The following is a 23802-nucleotide window of genomic DNA, read 5'->3' on the forward strand; positions in this document are numbered from 1 at the left end:
GTACTCAAAAGTCCCTAAATACAGTAAGTTTCCTTATGAGGCCAATTCTTGCACTGTCCATATATTAAATATTGAATAATTGCAAATTCTCTTTGAAGCATCTTTCCCATTATCTTCTATCACCAAAAAAATCTTGCCCATTTTTCTCATGGAACCAAGAAACAGGCAGTTGCCTTAAAGCAATTCTTCCTAAATACGAAAAATTTACATCAACAATGTTAGAAAACCCAGTAGGGCTTATAATTCAGTAAGTGAACTTCAATGCCTGGATCACGAACTTCCTCGCTGAACACTTTGGCCTCATCCCATTTTTATTCTTCTGAAGCATAGCCTACCTGAGACCATGTGAAGTGTTTAAATCTGTCTCAACAATGTCTTTTTGGACCTAAAATTTGTCAAATAGGAGAAAGAAACTAACCAATGATAGACACACAGATGAAATCTACAACGTTTTCATCTCTGAAACACACGTTGAACAAACCCTTGCAGTGAACTCCCAACTCCAGCACCAACAGCCTCAACCAAGTATGAAGCCTGCAGAAGCTACAGTGTTTTAGTTGACAGTTTCATGCTAGAATATCCAAAGCCATGAGAATCGAGATAGACAAAAGCAGCACATACTCAGAAGTCAAAACAATCGGGAACAGGGTCTCCTATAGGCAAGCACTACATATCCAAACCACTACACATGTCATCAAACGACCACCAAGGCAATGCACACCTAGCACCATCACAATGTCGAGGCAGTGCCTCTTGATTGCCATAAAAATAAGGTGATAAAGCCATATTTTTTTATAATTTTCAGATCTGCTAGACACTTTTTCCAACATTCTTACTATGTACCCATGTTGCTTTACTAAGGGAGTGAAAGGCCTGCAACCAGCAAGTGGCCCTTCCCAGACAAATAAATGAGAATTATATTATCTGAAAATAAATAATTAATTTGTCCAGGGTCAAAGAAAAAAGTCTTAAATCCCCATTAGTATAAGGGAAGGTTCCTCCAATGTTAGTATTTTTGGAGAATATATGACCCTCTAGCAGGAACTCCAACTAAGTGAAATTCTGAGCCACAAACTTTTTGTACCATAATGTACTTGATTCAAGTAAAAATGTCTTAGTTTTGCATCCAAAAGGAACCAAATAGATAAGACACAACATATGTCAAATAAGAAAGGAAAAATGAACCTCCTCATCATTACCTCCCGAAAAGTTTTCTGAAATTCAAATGCATCTTTGATCCTTCGATTCAAGAAAGTCCACGTATCAAGAAATTCTGTCACAAATGACAGTGATTACAGGATACTGTCAGTTATAAAATAAAACAAAGAAAACATCCCATGCTCAGAATTAGAAATTTTTTAAGATCAAAAATAGATTTATTCAAGACATAGTAAATAGAGGCAAATATTTGATCTTTTTCCCATTTGAATGACACTCTCTCTAGCAGTTCTCCCATCCTTGATGACAGAACTCAAGTGGGAGAATAAAAGAAAACTTTGTGGACAATTGGTGTGGAATTTGATAAACGGAAAATCTTTTCAAATGAACCATGTGGACTTTACCCTTCTAATAAAGTCAAAATCGCAGTAATAAAATCATAGAACAACAAACAACAATATTCTTTTTTATTTTTTATGGAGATAAGAAATGGATTTCACTAAAAAAGCTCTCCCAAGGGAGAGAAAGTACAAAAGAGAGAAATGAAATACAATCAAGTACCAACCATAAGAAAAAGAAGGGTGAAATAAGAAATGAAAAAGTCCCAAAGTCACTTGACTAACCAAAAGTAAAACCATGAAAGACATCCATTTAATCTGAAAACAATTCAATGTTATGGAAGAAGCACAAACCTGGAGAACGATCAGTGATCATGTACAACTCAGTTGTGGAATATAACCCTCCCAATACTGTTCGTTTGACATACCAGTCCATATCTGTGGAATGCTCCCCAGCAGCATGCCAAATTTCATCAATCAACATAGCCCTCTGCTTAAAGCTTGTTGGCAGGTTCATTGGTTGGGCCTACAAAAAAAAGAGATGAGTGCTTTTGCCCCTGTTTAAGTGGTTAGGATTGTTTGATCAACACTCTTCACCAATCAAGACTGCATATAATGACAGACAAATCAAATGGCAAAAACACATAAATGCTCCACATAGTCGAAGAAATTGAAGAGGTCTGTTAAGTGCTTATTTCATTTCCAAATCACCTGAATACTTAGTGCTTGAGGCCACTTTGATATGTAAGGTGCCTGCATTTCTAAACGTACACGGATGAGCTTTGCAAGGCGGTCACTAAGAATCAAGTTTGTCAAAGGCAAATCCCCTGAATCAACCTTATCAATAAGCCTCTGTAGACATTCATCCATGAAATACTGAACATAGAAACAGAAAGTGTTAAACTAAGAAACTTATGACAATTTGCTAAAATAAAAAGTTAAGTTAAATATAAAAATAACAAAATATAATATAATTAATAAAACACAAATTTGAATAAGTCAGGCATTAAATTACTGTGAAACAAAGTGATATAAAATTTGCTGTAATTTGCATGATTACTATTAAATTTTCTTTGAATTCGTCACTTACAATAAATAAGCAACAGTAATTTATATATTAAAAGAACAAGAGATTCACTACTGAAGGAATTTGTACTCGTAGTCAACACATTAGTTTATAGTTTGATGATGGATATACTGCTTATAAAGAAAACTATCCACAACTGTGTTCCTTAAAAGAATGTTTTGAATAATCAGAATATCTAATTGTTCTTACAGTTTTATACCCAGGTTTATTGAGACTATTTAACATAAACTTTTTGATTCCACAAAGTAGTATGCAAATTGTGTATCCAAAAAAGCATTTTAAAAAGAATGAAGATGACAGCAGCTAATAACAAAAGTAGAAACCCAGGTCAGAAGGCAGGTGCACCTTTTTTTTCCCTTTTTAAATTAGTGCTCTTTCTATTCAAGAAAAAGGAAAACAAAGGAGAGGGAGAGGAAGAACCTCAAATCTCAAGATACAAAGGGAAAAGTGTTTCTGCACAGCAACATGCTGATGAGAAATACCTTCTCTAGCTAATACACCAGCAATACTTGCAGATATAGGACAGTGCCGCCAACAGATAGTGAGAGAGGTACTTATATCAAGTATTTCTTCATAAATGTGTTCAGGTAAGGGGTTTTGGATTTGTCCAGCATCCAAACTCAGGGCCATGGCTGAGTCCCCCTTTAACAAATAAAGGGGAGGAGAAATGCTGAGAGTAGAGCTTGACACCTTGAAGCAGGGAGGTACAAATCTCAGCCTCGGCAGAATCATGGCACCCAATTGGACATGATTAGACCAGAAAGACCCTGACACCATTATCTCTAATGATTCCATCCAAACCAACCTGGAGTTCCCAAAGGAGCTGCTGTCAAAATTTTATTTCAGCTAACCTAGATGAGGTGGAAGCCAAGGAAAGACAAGCACAATATAGAGAGAGGCAGTTACTAAGGGGGCAAGGCAAGCCAAGCAAACTCCGAAACAGGACAAAAATTAGTACCATTTGATAGGTGGTCTGACTTTCCTCTTAACTAAATGTCCATGACATGCAGAGGGCCAATAGAGGCCCCGATTTCACACATTTAATAATATCGGTGATGCCATCAACAAGAATCAATGGGAAAGTTTGACGGGAGATCTTCACTCATTTTTTTGTCAGTACTAATATCCTTCTATACTCTTCGTATCTGACTAGGCCGCACACACACAAAAGTAAGATGACCTAACACAATTAAAAAATCATAAGCAGAGCAAGTCTCACATATTTGCAAAAGCTCCTTTTTTATCTGCTGTTCTGGAACACAAAACTGACATTATTTTATCTTTATGCCCTTAAGGACTAATAAATTTTTATATGCTCAGACCAATCATTTCAACTAACTGCAGGAATCACTAGTACAGACAGTAGGTACTTGATAGCAACAGCTTGTTGGCAAGCAGTCTGATCAGTTAAAGCAATTATTGGAAATTAAATTTTATTGATCCTCTATTTGGATTCAAGCAGAAAAAAAAAAAGTAAACAAATACAGTCATTGAGATAGTTTCTTTACTTAAATCTCCAGTAGAGACAGGTTAAACCACTGAACAGTACTGATTTTTTAACATTAAAACATCACAGAAGTAGAAACCATCGGCTGTCACTTATGCTCACTGTTGCTCAAGGCTAAATCCATTACAAATAGATCTGAGTTTGCAAACAGGCCAGTAGCCAATCTGCCCGTAGGTTGCCATATATTATGGTCCTAATTCGAACACGCAATACTGACAACAAGGGAGAATTGAACTAGACGAACATATATCATGTTGTCTTCCCACTCTATACCATTATTGAATTGAGTCCAGACCCGTCATAAAATAACAAGCCACTGAGGAGACCTATGGTTCACTCTCATGTCCAAGCTTACACACATAACATGCTCGAGACATGGACAACACACTCGGAGCAAGAACTCACATCTAGGCCTCAGACCACAAATACATCCTCCTCTAGTACTGCTCTTGGGTTGCACAACCTTATAACCCAACCATATGTCTTAATACTTAATCGGTGTGGGACTTTTTCCCATTCTATGTAAACCTTAGCAGGTTGTGTCCTTAGAAAGCACATTCATTAAGTACTTTAAAAAAGTCATACATTTATAATAACTAAAATATCTAGGTGATATTTCTTTTCTACTCTTTGTACACAATCTTCATAAGAATCCTTTCAAATATACTTGGCTTTTGTGGATAAAGCCTTCACAGAGGCTGCCTCCTTGATAACTGTGAGATATTGGGATCCTCAACTTTCTAAAGAATAACAGCAACGCCCAGTGACAGATTTAGATTGATAGTGGTCTACATCATTCCAATCTTATGTTCTTATATTAGGACAACCAAAAATGACGCTCTGTATTTATTTATTTTTGTTATATTTCTTGAAGAGGTTTTGGTGAGATTCATATGCCATAGACGAGATAGCACTACATGTTATTAACGCAACAACAAGAATATTAACGCATCCATCTTGGAACAGTGAAAAACAGTGAAGAAGTATCGCATTGTCGGATTCATGAATTTGATAAATCATTAGTCGTGTTCTATCCGGAGTATAAGGTAAGCAAAGATAGAAGATTTAACCGCATCCATCTTGGAACAGTGAAAAACAGTGAAGAAGTATCGCATTGTCGGATTCATGAATTTGATAAATCATTAGTCGTGTTCTATCCGGAGTATAAGGCAAGCAAAGATAGAAGATTTAACCGCATCGATGAATCAAGCAGTCAAAGACATACATCGGCCTAATTCAAAAAAATAAAGGGATACCTCGACGAGTATGGCTTCCTTTCGAGGAAATGATCCAACGATAGCAGGAGAGACCCCAATATCCCTCGCTCCCGCAATCAAGGCCTCCTCAGTCCATCCCAATTTCAACTGACAAAAAAACCAGTATGAGACTATAAGCAAAAATAAAAAATACGAATACCGATTGAAACACCAAAAAAGAAGAAGCAGAAGAAAAATTACTGGTGCTACAGACCACGTGTCTAAGAGCAGCTTGTAGAAGTCGAGCCTGCTCATTTTCATAGTCCCCACCCTTGGCATTCCTCTTCTGACGATCGGAAGTTTCAGCATTTCCAGCACCTACGTTCTGTTCTGCTTGAGATTGGGAGGGGTTTGGAAGAGGGAAGTACGGAAATGCTTGCTGAGTGGTTGCACTTGAGAAGAAACTAACACGGCGGCTGGCATGGGACACCCCGCGGCGGAAGAAGGCAGTTCCGAGAGGGAGACGGGCCACGGAACGGAACATTTCGGTGGAGGGGAGAGCACTGCGACGAATAGAATGTCGTGGCGATCTAATACATGACAGCGTGTTTAACTCTATTTACGATCCTAGTCGAGCCTACGTTTCGACATCGCTAGCGCCCGCGAGGAAGGGTCGATACTCTATGCTCTGTGTATGAACATCTAAGTGGGTAACATAAAAATGTATGTGTCAAAGTGAGTCGGCTTTGTACCTAAAATGGAACGTTGCTCATGCAATGTTCAAGAAACATGTTGTTCTGGTGGAATAATAGGCCGACAGGGGAAGAGAGTAAATAAAAGCGTACCGATAAATTTGATTTTTAAATTATAAATAAAATTTTTAAATATTTTTTTAATTAATAAATATTTTTAATCGATAATAAAAGGTGTTAAATAGGTAAGAATAAAATTTTAATTAATTAATATACTTATTTTATTTATTATTATTTTAAAATAAGGTAATAAAAAGTATACCGGTAAATTTAATTTTTAAACTCTAAAATAAAAATTTTAAATATTTTTTAATTAATAAAATTTTAAATAGCTAATAAAAGATTTTAAATAGATAAAAGTAAGATTTTTTAATTAATTAATATAATTAATTTATATTTTATTATTATAAATATAAGGTAATAAAAAGTATAGTAGTATTTTTTAAATTAATAAATATTTTAAATCAATAATAATAGGTACAAAAGGGATGATAGCATGGTTTGCCATATAATATTTTAAATTGACCTTGAGGGTTTTTGTGTCATTCAATGACATAGCAGATGACATGTCATCCTACATGGATGATGATGTGTTTTGAAGAAGATACGTATATTGGCATGTCATTCGACTCATCGGATCCTGATATATCATGATGACATGGTACCACATAATCAGTCTTGCATGCCATTTTTAACACCAGATACATACGTGCACATGATTCCAAAAGAAAATGATAATGAGAGTGTTTATTTTTAACAAACCTTGCATGTACATTTCTTTACTCTCTTCAATCAAACAGAGAGGCTGGAACCTAGGTTAAGAGACATCTATTTATCTGATAAAGAAGACCTGAAGTTTTTCTTATTTCTGCCAAAGCACATTCCACATGGACAATGTCATTGATACACAAATAATTATCCTCCTTTCCACAGGAAAAATCAAGAAAAAACACCACTTACATCAACCAGAAAGGAGAATAACTACCTATTTTTTCACTAAATGATATTACAGATAAAAAAAAGACAACTAATAAGCTCATTATGACATACCAAATTCAGATAGTGCTGATCTAAACAAAGACAGGAAAGCCTCAGATGATGCTCCATCGTCAGCTTTAACCTTCATTTGTGCCTTTGCTGATGAAGTGTTGATAATACATTCCACAACAAAGAAAGAAGCTGATTGATCAGCCTTCTGCGCAAAGAAAAAGAACTTAAAGTTTGGAGATTGACCACCCGATGCAATACAATGAACCAAGTGGCCTTGCATGTGGCGAAGGAGGACTTGAGGTGTAGTCAAAGCAGCAACTCCACGAGGACTCAAGGAGCATTCCTGAAAATTTAAAATTATAACGAGTGTATGCAAGTGGTTAAAGGAAGTATGGGATAAGGTTGCCATTTTCAAGCACAAACTTAGATGAAAGTATATATAACTAAATCAGAATTATTTTTGAATGATTACAACTGCAGAAAGATAAAAAAACAGTAGTACTGACATACTGCAACAAGAGTACTTTTTCCTGAGGAGCCTAAACAATTTGGATTGCAATCTGAAAAGCCCAAAATGGAAGTCTCCTCCTCGACAGTGTTATCTAAGATAATTGCTTAAGCAACCCACCAGAATCTATGTTTTAGGCAATGCTGACTCAGGTTTGCAAAGAGACTGCTTCATAACAACCAGTACCTAGTCTTGTACCTCATTTTTCTTAATCCATTTCTTTATTTTATTGTCTACTATTAAGAGACAGAACAGTCTGCCAGATGGAGCATTGCTTAGATGATTGTGTAATTCAGCATCACGAGTCATAGGCAGCCAACTGATGGCATAGACATGGTGATTGAAACAAAGTGGCCAACTGGCTTTTCAAAAAAAAAAGTAGCCGATTGTTTCCAAAAAACTAAAACCAAGGGTAACGTACATATCACTAGGATCTTTGATTTTTTTTTTTCCCCTTTTCCTTTATCTGCTGACAGCATAGTTAATAACATCAAAATGAGCAACGTTGATATATAACAGTAAGATGCAAAAATTTGTACCTGAGATAACGACAGTGGCAGCTGGCCCCATTTCCGTTGAAAAGTGGCTGGATCCAGGGCAGGTTTTGCATTAAGCTTCAAAGGAGGAGGAGGAGGAGCAGAAGAAGATGTAGAAGCAGGTGGACCCAAACCAAGTAGATCATCAATCCCTGAGCTCCCACCTTGGGGAGCATAAGTTGGCAAACTAAGGGTTAATGCAGCTCTTTCAGCTTGAGACTGTACAGGAGCTAAAGAGACAGAACCATCATACTCAGGAGCACTGTATGCAGAACCGTTAATAGAAGGAATCCTGTTTTCTTCCTTTTCAGATGTGCTTAGAAGAAGATCATTGTCATTTGCTTCATATCTCTGAGCTGGGATTTCTTCAGATTCTACCCCAATAGACAAATTTCCAAGTTCTTCAGAAAACACAAATGGGCCTCGGTGTTCCTTATCAGTAAACATGTAAGAAGGCTGAAAGGTGAAAAATAATTCAGTAAGCTACAACTTAAAGGCATCTCTGAATATTTACATATGGAAGCATAAAACAGAAAACTGAAAAACAGCACAATTAAGTGTTATAAGAGTGCATAGAAACAGTATATGATTGATAATCTCCACCAGCAGCACATATTCAAGGACCTTTTTTCTCTTTTGGGAACATGAGGCAACCAACTTTTTCTTCTGCTCAGTGGTAACAAAAGCATGGCCTCATTACAAACAAGGCAAGCTCATTATTTTAAGGTAATAATGTATGAAAACTACATCAAGTAGATTTTAGCAGTAGTAGTATGATTTGTTGAGTTGCTTAAAACCATGAATTTTGAAGAAACTTGTTAAAAAAATTCAGTCTGCCAAATAACATGGTTTGAACCATCACATAACACAGCAATACTTCTGAATGAAAAACAGTAGTGCACTCATAAATTCAACAGGGATAATGTTGAATCCTTTCCTAAAGTGAAAAGGGAATAGTTCTAAGTATCTTGGACTAATTCTCTCCCCCATGGCTTGGACAAGCAGCCATTCACCATCACGATGTCCTTTAGAACCCTGTGTGGGTGTTAGTTTGCTTGTCATCATTGGGAAATAGACTTGACTATGGCTATGAGTAGGGGGCTGCTACCACATAGGGTCTATCATTGACCCATCACACTAAGCCTCGTGTGTATACTTGAGACTGAATAAATGGGACAATGTGAAACATAAAAGAGGTCAAGGTTTCCTAAGAGCTTCATATTCCCAAAATAAGAAAAGTGAAGAAGACGTTTCGCTGCGAGAATTTTGTTACCATAGATTACTGGAATGAGATGCTTACATACTGCTCGCGTATTAGACATCTAAATCAACAAACATGAATTTCAAAGTTATTTGCTATTTAGAAGGTAATTAAGGTAACCAGCAAAACCGCTGTTGCAGAAAGCCGGACACATTGGTAGTTTCTACAAGGCTAGATTCATTAGATATAGTCTGAGGTTAACCAAAATATGAGTAACATCATTTGAAAAATAAGAATCTTGGAGAGATTTAGAAGAGAGAGATAGAAGAATTTGAGAGGAGAAGAGACTTTGGAAAAAAGCAGCAAAAAAAGCAGCAAGAACTGCGTTGAGATTAGGCTCAAAATTCGAGCCAGCCCCCTCTTTATAACATCACTTAAGTGGCTTCATGTATAAGGACAATAATGCACCTATGTACAACATCCCTTAGAACTTCTTTAATACATAACAGAAATATACCAAACTTGAAACATAACATGAAGACAAGTAACATAACATGCTGGAATCATATGACCCCCATATGAACTTAGAAAAATGACCAAACTACCCTTGCATCAGTATTTTAATACTCTACCTCAAACTGGAGAATAAATATCAATAGTCCCATCTTGTCACAAAAATGCAAGGTGTTCACGCCTTCCAAGTGGTGTTGTTCTATGTTAGAGGAAGTATGTTGTAGATATGTTGCAATAGTATATCTCTTGGAAGCTAAGCCAATGGATACTCCTATGGAAGTAAATATTGAACTTCCGATTCTAAAGGACAAGACCTAGTATAAACGCCTAGTTGGGAAATTGATTTATGCAACAATTACTAGGTCGGATATATCCTGTGTAGTAGTAGTAAGCCAATTAATGGAAAACCCAAAACTGATACATTTAGAGTCGACTCAAAAAAATTTGAAATATTTGAAAGGTGCTCTCGAAAAAGGATTGCTATGTTATCTGAATGAGAAGGTTGATATATTGGGATATTCAAATGTAAATTATGTTGGGTGTACAATGGATAAAAGATCTACTATTGATTATTGTTGTTTTATTGGAGGTAACCTAGTGAGTTGGAAGAGCAAGAAACAAGCCATAGTGGCTAGATTTAGTACTGAGGCAAAATACAGGGTGATGATTGATACAGTTACTAAGCTTATATGGGTGAAATCTGTTCTTGTTGAGTTTGGGTTTCCTTTCTTCAAAATTTGTGGGTAAGAAATGTGATAATCAAGCTGCTATATTCATAGCTAGTAACCCGGTGTTCCATGAAAGGACGAAGCGTATAGAAGTTAATTGCCACTCATGAGAGATGCTATCATGCAAGAGAAAGTGGCCACCTAGTATGTGAAGTCCTTAGAAAGCGCAGGTAAGAAAAGGGCTAGCAATTAGAGACCCTTTAAGGGCAATAGATCATAGAGACTGCTCAATAAGCAATAGAAACCATCAACCAAATGGTTATGACATGAAGAAGAAGAAGAAGAAGAAATTTTGATTTTTAGCCTGCCAGCCCAGAAATTGGTGGAGGGACCTTCAATAGGGTTAGGAAATCTGCCCAAGAACGTCTTCTACTGCTATGATACCATAAAAATAAGAATCTTGAGAGATTTAGAAGAGAGAGAGAGAGAAGAAATTGAGAAGATAAGAGAGTTTGTGGAAAAGCAGCAAGAGCTGCGCATTGAGATTAGGCTCAAAATTCGAGCCGGTTCCCTCTTTATAACATCACTTACGTGGGCTGATGTATGAGGGCAATAATACCGCTATGCACAATATCCTCCTTATAACTTCTTTAGTACTAACAGAATTATACCAAAACTTGAAGCATAACATAAAGACATGTAACCTAACATGCTGGAATCATATGACCTCCACATGAGTTTGGTAAAATGACCAAACTAACCTTGCATCAGTATTTTAACATCATACCTATCCTAGGATATTTTCCACCTCAATGCCAAATCTTCTATAGTAAAAACATAAAACAATTCATATTAAATTCAAGAAAAATGAATTTTAGAAATAAGATCACATATAAGAAGAAACAACAGAAAATTTTAAGGTGCTAGGGTTAATTTGTTTTTTAACCTTAAGATGATAACATATGCATATGCCAATGAGGGAGCTTTCATTTGCAGGCCAGTAAGAAGGTTGCATCCAAAATCAGAATGCGAGAGAGGATCCTGACCATTATGAATGTAAACAAATTGTTAAAGTCCAATAAAAACTGCAAATACAATCTTAACGGGTAAACCACTGATATCACCTAGGCATGATTACAAGCATATGGAAGACTAGAGGCAGTGTGGTGGATCAGTGGCCCTGATCACCATATGTGGAAATGCCGAATTTGCATAGAAAAACAGATAAATCAGACACTTAGCAGACTTTTTAAAAATATTAGCTGAGCAAACATCACTTCTGCACAAACACAAAATAAAAGAAGTCTGTCAAAAAAAAAAAAAAACCACCTTCTGGTAAAGAACAGAGAGGCTGTTGAATTCATCAAAAATGCGATCTTTGATTTCACTGCTTTGAGTATCAGCAAAGACTGATACTGCTTGCTTGGGAGGGTCCACAACTCGTTCTGCAACAGCTAGATCATATTGCAGTAGTCTATAATAGAACAAAGCACGGTCATGCACATCCTGTGTTTAAGAAGATCTTCAGTAATAAAATCTAATCATAACATTTTATGCCTTAAAAGTTTTAATTGAATTTTCTTTAAAAATAAATATATGAATAATAACAGAATAAGACACCTGATGAGGATCAGCAAGGCCAGCAGCTAGTGCAGCCCCCAAAGCCTTTTGAGTCTCAGGAGGCCTTCGCAAGAAACACTTCAAGACTGCAGTGAGTAGATGTAGGCGAACCTGATGATTGAGTAAAAATCAGCAAACAGATGAGGCAGCTAGTTTGTGTTGTTATCTATTCAATCTTTACAGGATTTTCAAATGCTCTGAATGAAATAGTATCAATCATAAGATGATAACTTTTCTATTCACTAATTTGCACAGAATATTGCTTTAGATTTTAAAAAAATTATGTTAAATCAACTGTCAAAGAAATTTTCTATTGAAACATCATGGACCCAAATCTAGCTTCAGTCAATCCCCTGGCTGTGGAGAAATGGACACAGCATGTTCACTAGAAGTAGGGAAAGGTCAACAAAACTCAATAAGATTTTACTTCGTAAAAGTAAGGGAAGATCCTAGAATCCCTTTTAAGCATCAGCTAGAGGCGAGAACACAACCAACAAAGAATAGCTAGCACTAAGATAAATAATTTCTCCTATATAACTGACAGTGCCTGTGTTGATAATATATCTCTAGAAGAATACATATAAAACCATGTGACAAAAAATCCGACTCAAAAGCCCAAGATTACGGTGGAGTAGCCAACTCATTTTCTTAAAAGATGTCGTGGATCACTTCATAACCTATATAGAACAAATTTTAATACTCCTCTTCCCATGTGAGCCCTCTTCATGGCTCCAAAAACATGAGTAATTTGATACGAATGCCCCATATCTGTGAAGGTCCATCAAACCTGTGTCGATACCATGAAGAAAACATCCAACTCAAAAACTCAAACTTAGACTGGAGAGACCCCACCCTAGTTCTTATTCTATGTTATAGGCTGCTAAACTGATGTGAGACTATGACAATAAATTTGATGATATAATACCATAAAGGATAAACAAATATAGACTATAATAAGCATCTGTTATTGGAGAATTGATTACCTCTGCAGAGTTCTCATCCTCCCAGTTATCAACAATACCCTCAAGAATATATGGAGCATCTGACATGTCTTGGGAATACTCCCCTAACATCCAAATGAGAGCTGCTTTGGCCTTCGGTTCTTGAACATTTTTGCTGCTGATATTTCCAACAACTGCAATGCAATCATGGCTCCACTGAGGGTATTTTCTTAGGAGATTTTTCACGAGTACCTGGTTTCAATTAAAACAAAAAAACAAAAAGGCAACGGAAATAGAAGCTTGTAAGTTGGACCAAATCATATAGTTCACGGTATCACCCTTGCTCCATTTGAGGAACAACAACAAGATTTATTGGCAGAAGATAAAAGAAACAAGAAAGATGGGTAGCCATGAAGAATATACGTCAAAGTCCCATCCTACTCACTGATAGCACAAGGATATCACATTGTAGCAGGACAAGTACTTCAGTGTCAAATGATCCAGAACATATAATAAACAAATTAAGTATGCATATTCAAACAACAGAAGTAACAACTGTAGGGCACAAACTACAACAATCAGGGGAATAAATACTCACCAAAGTTTCAGCAGTAACATGATCCTTTTCCATCTCAAGAAATTGAAGAAGCCGATCCACAATCGCATTCACATCATACTGTTGTAGAGCTATCTTTCCAACAGCACGAATGGACTCCCTTGCGATGGGGACATCAACATTGGCAGCATATTCACATAATTCCGTCACTGAAAATGAATGTAATAACAGTCATGCAGTAGTAATACAGAAAAAGATATAAAAAATAAACAAGCCCAGAGATCAAAAATAGAAATAAAAATTGCATACATACAATCTTCCAATTTTCTTCATGTTAAGTATAAAAAAAACTAATAAATGTTAACAAATGTTGACAAGTAAAGTCATGTCAATCATATATTTTTGCATAGATATATACATACACACACACATATATATATATAGAGAGAGAGGGACTCTGCTAGGCTGTCAACCATATATTAAAAGAGCTATATGCTTACCAATCTCATAGGTATTGCTTTCATTTGCCACAGCTGTCAGCATTTCAAGCTTCAGCTTCTTAACATATGATGGTTGACTGTACTGGCAGTAGAAATGTTTGAAGTCCGATGAAAATAGCATGGGCGCCCGCATGACCAAGAGGTGCAGGTGACTAAGAACTGCATAGGATAGTTCTGGACTTCCTGTGCTCACTAGTGTTAGCAACGGTGCCTTTATACGCTCATACACCTGTAGCAGAAAGATTTCTTCTCAACACTGGTTTATTCATTTGCTAATCAACAAGGCACAACTACCGTACACAGACAATGAAGGAATAAAAGGAGGCATTACATTGGAGTGCTTAAAGGAACGTGAAGATAGAGAAATAATTAGAAGCCCGAGCAGAAGGATATGGAGAGAGAGAGAGAGAGAGCATGTATTTTGGTGAAAAATTATGCATTTTAAATCTCACACATACGACCTCAGGAAACAGGACCTTCTGTTTAGCATGCTATAACAAAATGAGAACTTTGGCCACGAAGGGTGATGGAACCCTTGAACGTCAATAATTAGTATGCGAATGTCTAACATGACCTATTTCCAAAAAAAAATGTCTGACATGATAATAACCAAAATATCAAAGCAAGCATTTTTAATCATATTCAAAATGTTAAGTTGGGTATCCCAAAATGTCTAACCAACTTAGAAAACCTCTTTCCCAACTAATAAACTCAAGATCTTTGTACTCACTAATCCATGTGAGACTACTCCCCCTCACGTGTAGGTCCTCTTTTGTGGCTCTACAAGTGGATAATTTAGGTGTAGACCCTCTTTTGTGGCTCTACAAGTGGATAATTTAGGTGCAAACCCTCTTTTGTAGCTCTGCAAGTGGATAATTTTAGGTGTATACCATCTTTTGTGGCTCTACAAGTAGATAGTTTAGGTGTAGACCCTCTTTTGTGGCTCTACAGTTTAGGTGTAGGCCCACATATGAGTACCTGCACTGATACCATGTTAAGTTGGGTCCAAGGCCCATCCCAAAATGACTAGCCAACTTAGGAAACCTCTTACCAACTAAATAAACTCAAAATCTTTGTAGTCACTAATCCATGTGGGACTATTCCTTAACACAAAATAAATGAGATCCAACATTATACATCAAAATAATTTTTTCTGTATTTTAAACTTAAAAACAATTGGTGCCAAAGTGGCTATCCATACTACCGACAACCCAATGTTTTGCTAAGCAAAGATAATAACATAGAGTTATGGAAATGAAATTCTTCATATGATATCCTGAGTGTTCATACAAAATCTGATCAAGTATTCTTGTCAAAATGCATGAAGCAGTTGATAAAAATTCAATCTGATGTCTTTCCTTATTTTTGTTGAATGGAAATCATATTTTCTTTTGTTTTATGAATCAGCTGAAATGGAGGTACATGGAAGTAGTAAAGCTCTATGAGGCCTCCTTTAAGCTCAAAGGACAGTGTCAGAGTGCATACATGGAAATTAATGCACGTGGATAGTCATTCTCTACTACCATTGACCATTCCGTATATCTAGATGCATTACAAAACTAAATGACTTTACTGAAAAGAAAGTCCATTATAAATGTCCTCATGGCATCCTAAAGGAATAGAGAGACATGATAAAAATTTTTACAGATTTTTTACCAGCTTTACCAGAAGCTACAAATGTACAGCTATATATAATTTAGGAGTACATTGTATTTAAATAAAAGAAAAATGACAATGATATAGTCCTCTCTGAGACAAGTTGTTGATGCACATCAGTCATGGACAAGTTGAAACATAAGCCACATAAAAGCAAATGCAATGATGAGAGTTTTTCTTATTATACACCTGTTGATGAACATCAGTCATGGACATGGTCAAATGCAGAAACACCTTGATTGTAGCTAAAACAACATCACTATTTGCATGATGGAGCCTGTCCTCAAGAAGGTTCATCATATCAAATATCTCATTGCTGTCCGAGGGCAGATATTTGGATATCAAGTCAAGTACAAGACATTGGGCCCATTCACCGAATTCCTTTATCCTGTGAAAGTTTTATAAAATAAGCATAATATCAAACTTACATTTGTTGTCATCAATTTGGATGCAGAATGCCCTTTAATTGAAATTTGCTATAACAGTTGCATACAAAGGATTGGCATACAAAAGGGTCACATTTCACTAAAGAGATTAGCAAGAGGAGTATTAAAGAACAATTTACATCAAGGTGAGTTCTTATAACCTATTCCAGCTCATTTTTTTCTCAATGAGGAAAGCAGAGAACTCCCTTGACTAACAGGTTATTAGCCTGTGGCAGAAAATCCAGTGGAAGAGACAACTCAACTGCTAGAACCTTGGCAGCCAGTCACACTCATACAAGCAAAAGAAACAAAAACAGGAAGAAAGAAAAATTATCATAGTGTAATGCTCCTCTTGGAAACTGGTACCTGGTGAACATCTTATCATACAAGTGTACTTGAAAATTGGCAGTTAGCGAACATCAAATGACATATCATCTCAAAGGATTACAATGGTAGCTTGTGTGAAAGAGAGTAGGTACAATTGTTATTTCTCGTTATTTTATAGCTTCTTTTTATTTATCTTTGTTTCACTTCTATGTAAGAGTAGACATGCAATTGTAAGTGCTGAGATTAAAAATAAATAGAGAAGAGGATGTGAGGCAACTATATCAATTATTTACGTTTAATCTCTTTCCCCCTAGTTTTAGTTTTCAGTTTATCTTCTACCTTATCTCGGTGAAACCCTTATTACAAGCCTTGAAACATTCGCTGTTTCTCATGATAGTTAAATTTCTTCTCTCATCCTTCTCCGTGTTTTCATGGAATCAGAGCAGTAACATGTCTGAGGGTCGGTATCTTTTAGTTGATGGTCTTTGCTCTTTGGTGAAAGAAACCTAGTAAGGTGGTTTGGAGTCTTCCAGGTAACTTTCTATTCTTTCTCCTCCCAGTGTTATAGGCTGATGGTTTAGACGACGAAGGAGTTGTTGCCACTTCTTTATTCAGCTCGAATTTCAGGCCAGAGTGCGTTCTAGCCTTGGATGTTGTCTATCTTCAATGAAGTTTACATAGAAACTGTGCTGGGCAGAAGTCTTGGTCGAAATTATCTACAAATAATGTCTCTTGTTCAATGGAGGTTTGTATCGAAACTATGCTGGAGAGTCTCAATTGAAGTTTTTTAAGAATTTGTATAGAACTTCTAGTCTGGTCCAACTAAGTTTAATTCGTATGTTATTATCTGTGTACTAGTTAGGTATTAAGAATACCTTTCTGTATGGTGATCGTAGTAATGAAGCTTTCATGGAGCAACCACCTACATTTGTTGCACAGGGGAGAATAAAGTATGTCAGCTAAAGGAGGCTACTTATGCTTGAAACAAAGTCCATGTGATGATTTGATAAATTTAGTGTTGTTATTATGATATTTGGTTTCACTCGGTGTACTTTAAATGACTACATAGTTATCTTGCATAGAAAGTCAGGCACTGTTGTTTCCATTTTGTATGTAGATGATATAATCACTTCAAGACATGACAAGGCTGGAATTGGTGAAGTCAAAGAGTATATTATGTAGCACTTTCAAACCAAGAATTTGGGGTCATTGAAGTACTTCTTAGGCGTTTAAGTTGCTCAAAGTAAAGAGATATGGTATTATCTCGGCACAAATATATCATTGATTTATTGACTGAAACAGGACTTTTCTTGGTGCAAAACCGGTAGAAACTCCCACTGAAGTTCATGGAGGCTTGCATGATAAGTTGAGTCTTCTTCTTAAGGATAAATCTCAATAGACTGGTTGAAAAACTCATATATGTTATAAGAACTAGGCTAGATATAATGTATTAACCAATACATGGAGTATCCAAGAAAGGTACACCTTGAAGCCATGTATAGAATCTTAAAATATCTAAAGGCAGCTCCTTGCAAGGGATTATTGTATAAGAAGAATGGTCATCTCTCTATAAATGAGTTCCTTGATGCTGACTATGCAAGTTGTCGAGTTGATAGAAGATCCACAAATGGTTACTATACTTTCCTAGGAGGACACTAAGCATCCTGGCAGAGCAAGTAACAGAAAGTGGTTGGAAGTTTAAGTGCAGAAGCCTAGTGTTGAGCCATGGTGTACATTGCTTGTGAAATGACGTAGGTTACTTTAGACTTTACTTGTTGAGCTCGGGTTTTCTACTGAGAAGCCAATGAAGATGGATTGTGATAATTAAGCAGTTATATACATAGCAAGCAATCCGCTTTTCAATGAGAGAAAAAAGCATATACAAGTCGACTGACATTTTATTCAAGATGCATCAATGAAGAGATCGACTGAAACTCCTCATGTTCGTTTCGCAGATAAACATGAGATTTCTTTACTAAAGGATTACCAAAAAAATAGTTTGATAACATTTGTAACAAGCTGGGATGTTTGACCTGTATACTTGATAGATGCCATATTCTGACCTGAGAACTAGGTTAATTATAATAGAATAACCTTTATAATTGTGTTATAGGTGGTTATTTATCGGTTTTCAAAAGAAATGAGTATTTATTGAATTTGGCATTAATCACTGTCGATATTGCATATTTTTCTCTCCTGAATTATATTTCATTGTTTTTAAGGTTTATTTCTTCCTGAAATGTTTTTTATAGATTTAATTATGGAATTTCAGGAGAATTATGGTGGAGAAGGAGATATTTACCAAAATGCCCTTAGTGAAATGGAGATGATTTTTAGGTCAAATCGTTTTAAAATAAATAAGATGGTATTTAAACCAGGAGGGCGTGGAACGAGGGGGGGGAGGTCGAGAGGGGACCCGAGAGGGAAAACCCGAGAGGGAAAACCCGAGAGAGGAGCGTGAAAGGAAAGAGAAACAGAGTATCGAAAAACAGAGGAGCACCGTCGACCGAAACAGGGGAGGATCCGAGAGGAGTTCCCCACCGCCGTTCGCCAGGCCACCGTCGTCCACCGCCGTCCACTGCCGTCCAGCAACCGAGAACAACCCCGAGGAGAGCTCGAGAGAGTCTCCGTCGTGGTGATTTCGACAGTGCTATTTTTTGCTCGCCAGGCCGGGAGGGGATCCGAGAGGGCTTCTCCGGTGCCACTTCTTCTTTCCGACCATCCTCCGGCGTCGGTTACGTATTTCCGACCAGTCCCGGAGCTATTCCGACTCCAACCGAGACTCGAGAGAGCCGGTTGGAGAACGTCAGCTCTGTTTCGTTCTTCGCCGGACGTTACCTCCGTCCGTCGGCTTCTAACCGTCGTCGCCGCGTCGTCTCCACCTCCGGCCACTCACTGATGCTACCCGACGCCACCAATTTCCGGAATTTGCAGCACCCGTGAGAACGAGTTGCTGCCCGAGCGAGAGGAAGAAGAAGGGGAGTAATTCGTCATTATTGAATTTAATTTTTCATATAGTTTGAACTTAGGTTTTGAATGTTAATTGAATCTGATTTGATAATTAAGGTTTATTTAAGATTTGTTTTCTTGATATTTGATTAAATTAGCTAATTAGGGTAAGATTATAATTGAGGTTGGATTTTGGTATTTTAATCCGATTTCTGTCTTTAACTCTACGCGCCCGAGAGGGGCTAGATGCAAGGATTGAGAATCCGGATTCGTGGTTACGTGGCGCTTGAGAGAGGCACGAATCACGGTAAAATCCAAAGTTGATAATTTTAGCATCATCACAATAGGAAATTGATTCTCTGCATTCTATTGTAATCTGATTTCTGTCTTTAACTCTAGGCGCCCGAGAGGGGCTAGACGCAAGGATTGAGAATCCGGATTCGTGGTTACGTGGCGCTCGAGAGAGGCACGAATCACGGTAAAATCCAGAGTTGACGTTTCCTGTTGTGCACGTAGTTAATTAAATTATTGCTTGATAATTTAGGAAGTAGTTAATTAAATTATTGCTTGATAATTTAGGATATAATTAGTGTTTAGTTCAGATTAATTCATCATATTTGGTTAGGCTAGTTGACTGAAGAATACACAACATTCAATCCTCCCTGTGGATATGACCCTCGCTTACTGCTAGATTACATGAACGATTCGTACGCTTGCGAGGTATAAAAGTCGATGTAACTAAAATTCTACATCAATACTCTAGCTTGAGGGAGAGAGTTAAAGAGAGGAGGTAGGATTGTTGTTTTTCATAATTTTATGGCTTCTTTTTTTTCTCTTTGTTTCCCTTCTATGTAAGGGTAGATATGTAATTGCTAAATGCTGAGATTACAAATAAATAGAGGAGAGGACATGAGACAACTACACCAATTATTTACGTCTATTCTCTTTTCCTCTAATTTCTGTTTTCAGTTTGTCTTCTTCCTTCTCTCGTTGAAACCCCAATACAAGCCTTGCAAACATTAGCTAAACCTTTTCAGTCATCCTTCTCCCTGTTTTCAGCTTGTAAAGGAATGAAGGGCTAAAGGCTACCAAGTCAACAAACCCATCAATATATAAGGAATTTCATCAATTTTGAAGCATCTAAATGCCTAGCTTAAAAGAGAGAGTAATAATCCTCCAAAGTCATTATCAAAATGAGTTTCAAATCCTCTTTTCAAATCCAAATCAAGATTACTCTATATATTTAAAGTTCTGCTGAAGAAGTTCAAAATAGCAAAATAAGTTCCAGTCAATGTATCACAATAGAATGCATGAATCTTGCCTATATATCTAGCATCTAAGGAAGATATCTTGGATGCACTCATGGGTTCACATCTTTGCAGAACTATTTCACACCTTTGCAGAACTTAGAGACTACCAGTACTTAGTTGCGGAACTACAATAGAATGAAAAGATTGATAACATCATACCGATTCAGAAGATAATATATTATTGGCTTGCTAAGCAAAGCCTCTCTCTCTCTTGATGCTTCCTCGGAAGAAGCTGCCTCTAAGTTCCAGATCTCTTGCAAAGCACATAAGCAGTTTGCAACAACCTAAGAAGACAAAAGGACAATTCTATTAAACAAAGCATCAGGGCAAGTATACAAAGCCCAAATATAGCATATAAGTTTAATTCCATTGTGAGTATGCCAATTTCCAAACCATATAAGTCAGCAAGGGCAAGAGAAAGGCAATGCATGTGCACCAGCATACGTGGACCATGAGTTTAAGCAAGATTGGTTATCATCTATTAAAAAAAAGATTAATTATCATCTGAATGCTCAAAAACATGAGATCCATGTCCCTGCGGGAAGACACCTGATATAAACGCAATAAGGGTGAATTCTAGATAGAAAGAGGTCATTAAACTGTTCACATAGCGTCATCAAGTTTACTTGAAAAAAAGAAAAGAAATTCAATGAAATATTCTTTAAAGAAAACGAAAGTATTGGATTCACAATATTAAGCTTAAAGTTCCATTCAATGGAAAGACCACTGCAGTATTGCAGCATTATTTGCAGTTAATTCTATCTTCTTTCCAGTCAGTTTCGTTTCCAGACAACATAATACGCCAAATTTGAGTAGATACTGGATAGAACGAAAAGAGAAAAGAAAAAAAAGAAAGCTACCTGGGCATCAGGATCGTTAAGCATTAGGCTCTTAAGCAATGAAGGGAAATCCGCATCGACACAAGTTGCCGCAGAAATATGGTACAACTTCAAGATGCCAATAGCCGCCACCATTCTCACATAACTATTACTGTCCTTCAACCCTGAGCCCAATGGACCCACCAAATACTCAACCAAATTCGCTACCCTCAATGAACAAAGACTCCTTAGTGCTAGACCACGGATCATTGGATCTTCATCTCGACAGTCTTTCTGAAGAAAATTTATCGTGAGGAGCGCGAGATCAGGATTTCCTTTGGCATAATTTCCGACATACAGGTAGCACATTTTCTTTAGAACCACGTCCGAGGTAGCTGAACACATCACCATCTCGCTGAATAATGAGGAGACATCAATTCCTATGGTCATGTAGGAGATGACTTTCTTAAAGAGCTCGCGTTTAGAATCGTCAGTGCCCGGTGCCCTGCTCCCCGCGAGTTGCCGGAGTTGGAGCTTTAGATCGGATACTTCACCTTTGCTGAAATGAGAATTAGAGTCTCAGATGAAACTATAATTGAAAATAAGCGTGAACAGAGACAAATTTAAGATGTTAAAACCAGAGCTGAGAGACGTGAAATTCAATTACCCAGATGGTTGAGAAGGAGATGAAGAACGGTGCGGCTGGACCGGGGGAGTCATTGCAGATGGAAAGAAGTGCTCGGAGTCACCAGAAGAATCAGATACAGAACATTAGAGAACAAACAGAAAATAAATGCAGTGCCAGATTTTGGAAGGTGGAAACTCCACAAATACGGATTCTAATGATTCTATGGTAGAAGCAGACCAGAGAGTGAATTGGTTAAAGGAAGAGTGGAAATCTAGGGCTTTCAGACACAACAGGTAGTGAATTGGTGGAAGGAAGAGAGGTAATTAGTGCCCCTGGTTGAAAATATTTCAGGTCACATGGTTTTAAAATTTACAAACTTACCATTTGTCATTTAAAAATCTATAAATATCTCGTTTTAAGTTTTATCTTCGTTTAAAAATTAAAGTCGATTGCTGCCTTGCCGGTGGAAAGCGGGTTGTTGAGGCTTAAAAGCAAGTAGGCTACAATGAAGTGGTATAAATTCCCCGGCATTACCTCGGTCATCACAAATAAGGCGTTAGTGTAAAAAGACTTGAATTGAAGTGAAATTACACCATTTCATCTACCCAGGCAAAAACGGAGAAAATTTGATTCCTACCTATTTTTCGAATCATTCACTTACCACGATCGACGTTGCCGCTTCTTCCCCCCCCCCCCTCCTTTCCTCTTCTCCTCTCCTCTCGCTCGGCCTTTGTCTCCCGACGATTTTTTTTTTGCCCCATTTCTTCCCCTCATCTTTGCTTTATCTGCTTTCTCTCGTTTTCACTCTCTGCTTTCTCCGTTCACCCCAATTTCATTCATTCCGTCTCTCTCGCTGTGTAATACGTAGGGTTTCTGCCATCGGCATCAGCAATTCGCAGTATTTTAGGGTTTTTACCGAGTCTATGATGCTTCGGAGAACGTATTGGGACAGGAACCTCGTCGGCGCAGACAACGGAGGGACATTTATTGCCGTGAGGTCGATTTTCACGCCATAACAGAATTTCGCGACGGTTTCGAAGGTCTCGGAGCCGCTTGGGAAATCCAAAATTGAAGGTCTCAGAGCCGTAGGGCTCTTCGACGATGACTTATTATTTTTTATTTTTTTTCACTTTTTAATTTTTTATTCTAATAACACGTAATTAGTATATTAATTTATAATAAACTTTAATCATGAATTAGTTTAATTATACTAAACTTTAAACCACTGGATTTACATTTTGTGTTAATATATTATTAATTAATAATACGTAAATAAATATATTATGTTATTGATAAATTAATATATTTATTTATTTATTATCTATTTTTTATTTTGTATTAAAATAGTGAGTTTTAATGTTAAAAAATATCTTATGTCATTAAAAAATAATTTATTTATTTATTATATTCGTTTATATTATTTTTAAATTTTATTTATTTTAAATAATTTATTCTAGTCATACGTAATTAATATGTTAATTTATAATAAACTATAATTATTAATTGGTTTAATCATCTAATTGCTATAATTAATTAAACCATTAAATTTATTTATTATATTCTCTTATGTTATTTTTAATTTTTTGTTAATTTTATATAATTTATTATAGTCACACGT

General features: G+C 36.8%; 2 protein-coding genes across 3 annotated transcripts; both read right to left on the reverse strand.

Annotated features, from left to right (window-relative positions):
* Positions 1–86: 86 nt before the first annotated feature.
* On the reverse strand, positions 87–5857 carry LOC137946220 (uncharacterized). Its single transcript, XM_068792438.1, has 7 exons — positions 5561–5857; positions 5347–5454; positions 2208–2372; positions 1851–2022; positions 1200–1273; positions 419–534; positions 87–335 (listed from the first exon to the last, which is right to left on the reverse strand). Exons 1-6 carry the CDS (start codon positions 5828–5830, stop codon positions 454–456), a joined length of 870 nt encoding a protein of 289 aa, XP_068648539.1. The 5' UTR covers positions 5831–5857; the 3' UTR covers positions 87–335; positions 419–453.
* A 1012-nt stretch (positions 5858–6869) lies between these two features.
* On the reverse strand, positions 6870–22758 carry LOC137946355 (beta-adaptin-like protein A). Of its 2 annotated transcripts, none has more exons than XM_068792616.1 (11): positions 22224–22569; positions 21599–22115; positions 20898–21022; positions 15917–16115; positions 14072–14300; positions 13614–13780; positions 13058–13267; positions 12075–12185; positions 11784–11960; positions 8076–8528; positions 6870–7371 (listed from the first exon to the last, which is right to left on the reverse strand). In XM_068792616.1, the coding sequence occupies exons 1-11, from the start codon at positions 22274–22276 to the stop codon at positions 7078–7080; spliced, it is 2535 nt and encodes an 844-aa protein (XP_068648717.1). In that variant the 5' UTR covers positions 22277–22569; the 3' UTR covers positions 6870–7077. The 2 variants fall into 2 exon arrangements, with proteins under 2 accessions (XP_068648717.1, XP_068648718.1); XM_068792617.1 differs by lacking the exon at positions 6870–7371 and adding an exon at positions 11401–11495 and having other exon boundaries at positions 8354–8528; positions 22224–22758.
* Positions 22759–23802: the final 1044 nt, after the last annotated feature.

The sequence above is a fragment of the Aristolochia californica genome, unplaced genomic scaffold (assembly GCF_029961685.1).
Source record: "Aristolochia californica isolate CCGP_79_NKW_82.1479 unplaced genomic scaffold, dmAriCali1.0.hap1 SCAF_12, whole genome shotgun sequence".
In the NCBI taxonomy this organism is placed as follows: domain Eukaryota; kingdom Viridiplantae; phylum Streptophyta; class Magnoliopsida; order Piperales; family Aristolochiaceae; genus Aristolochia; species Aristolochia californica.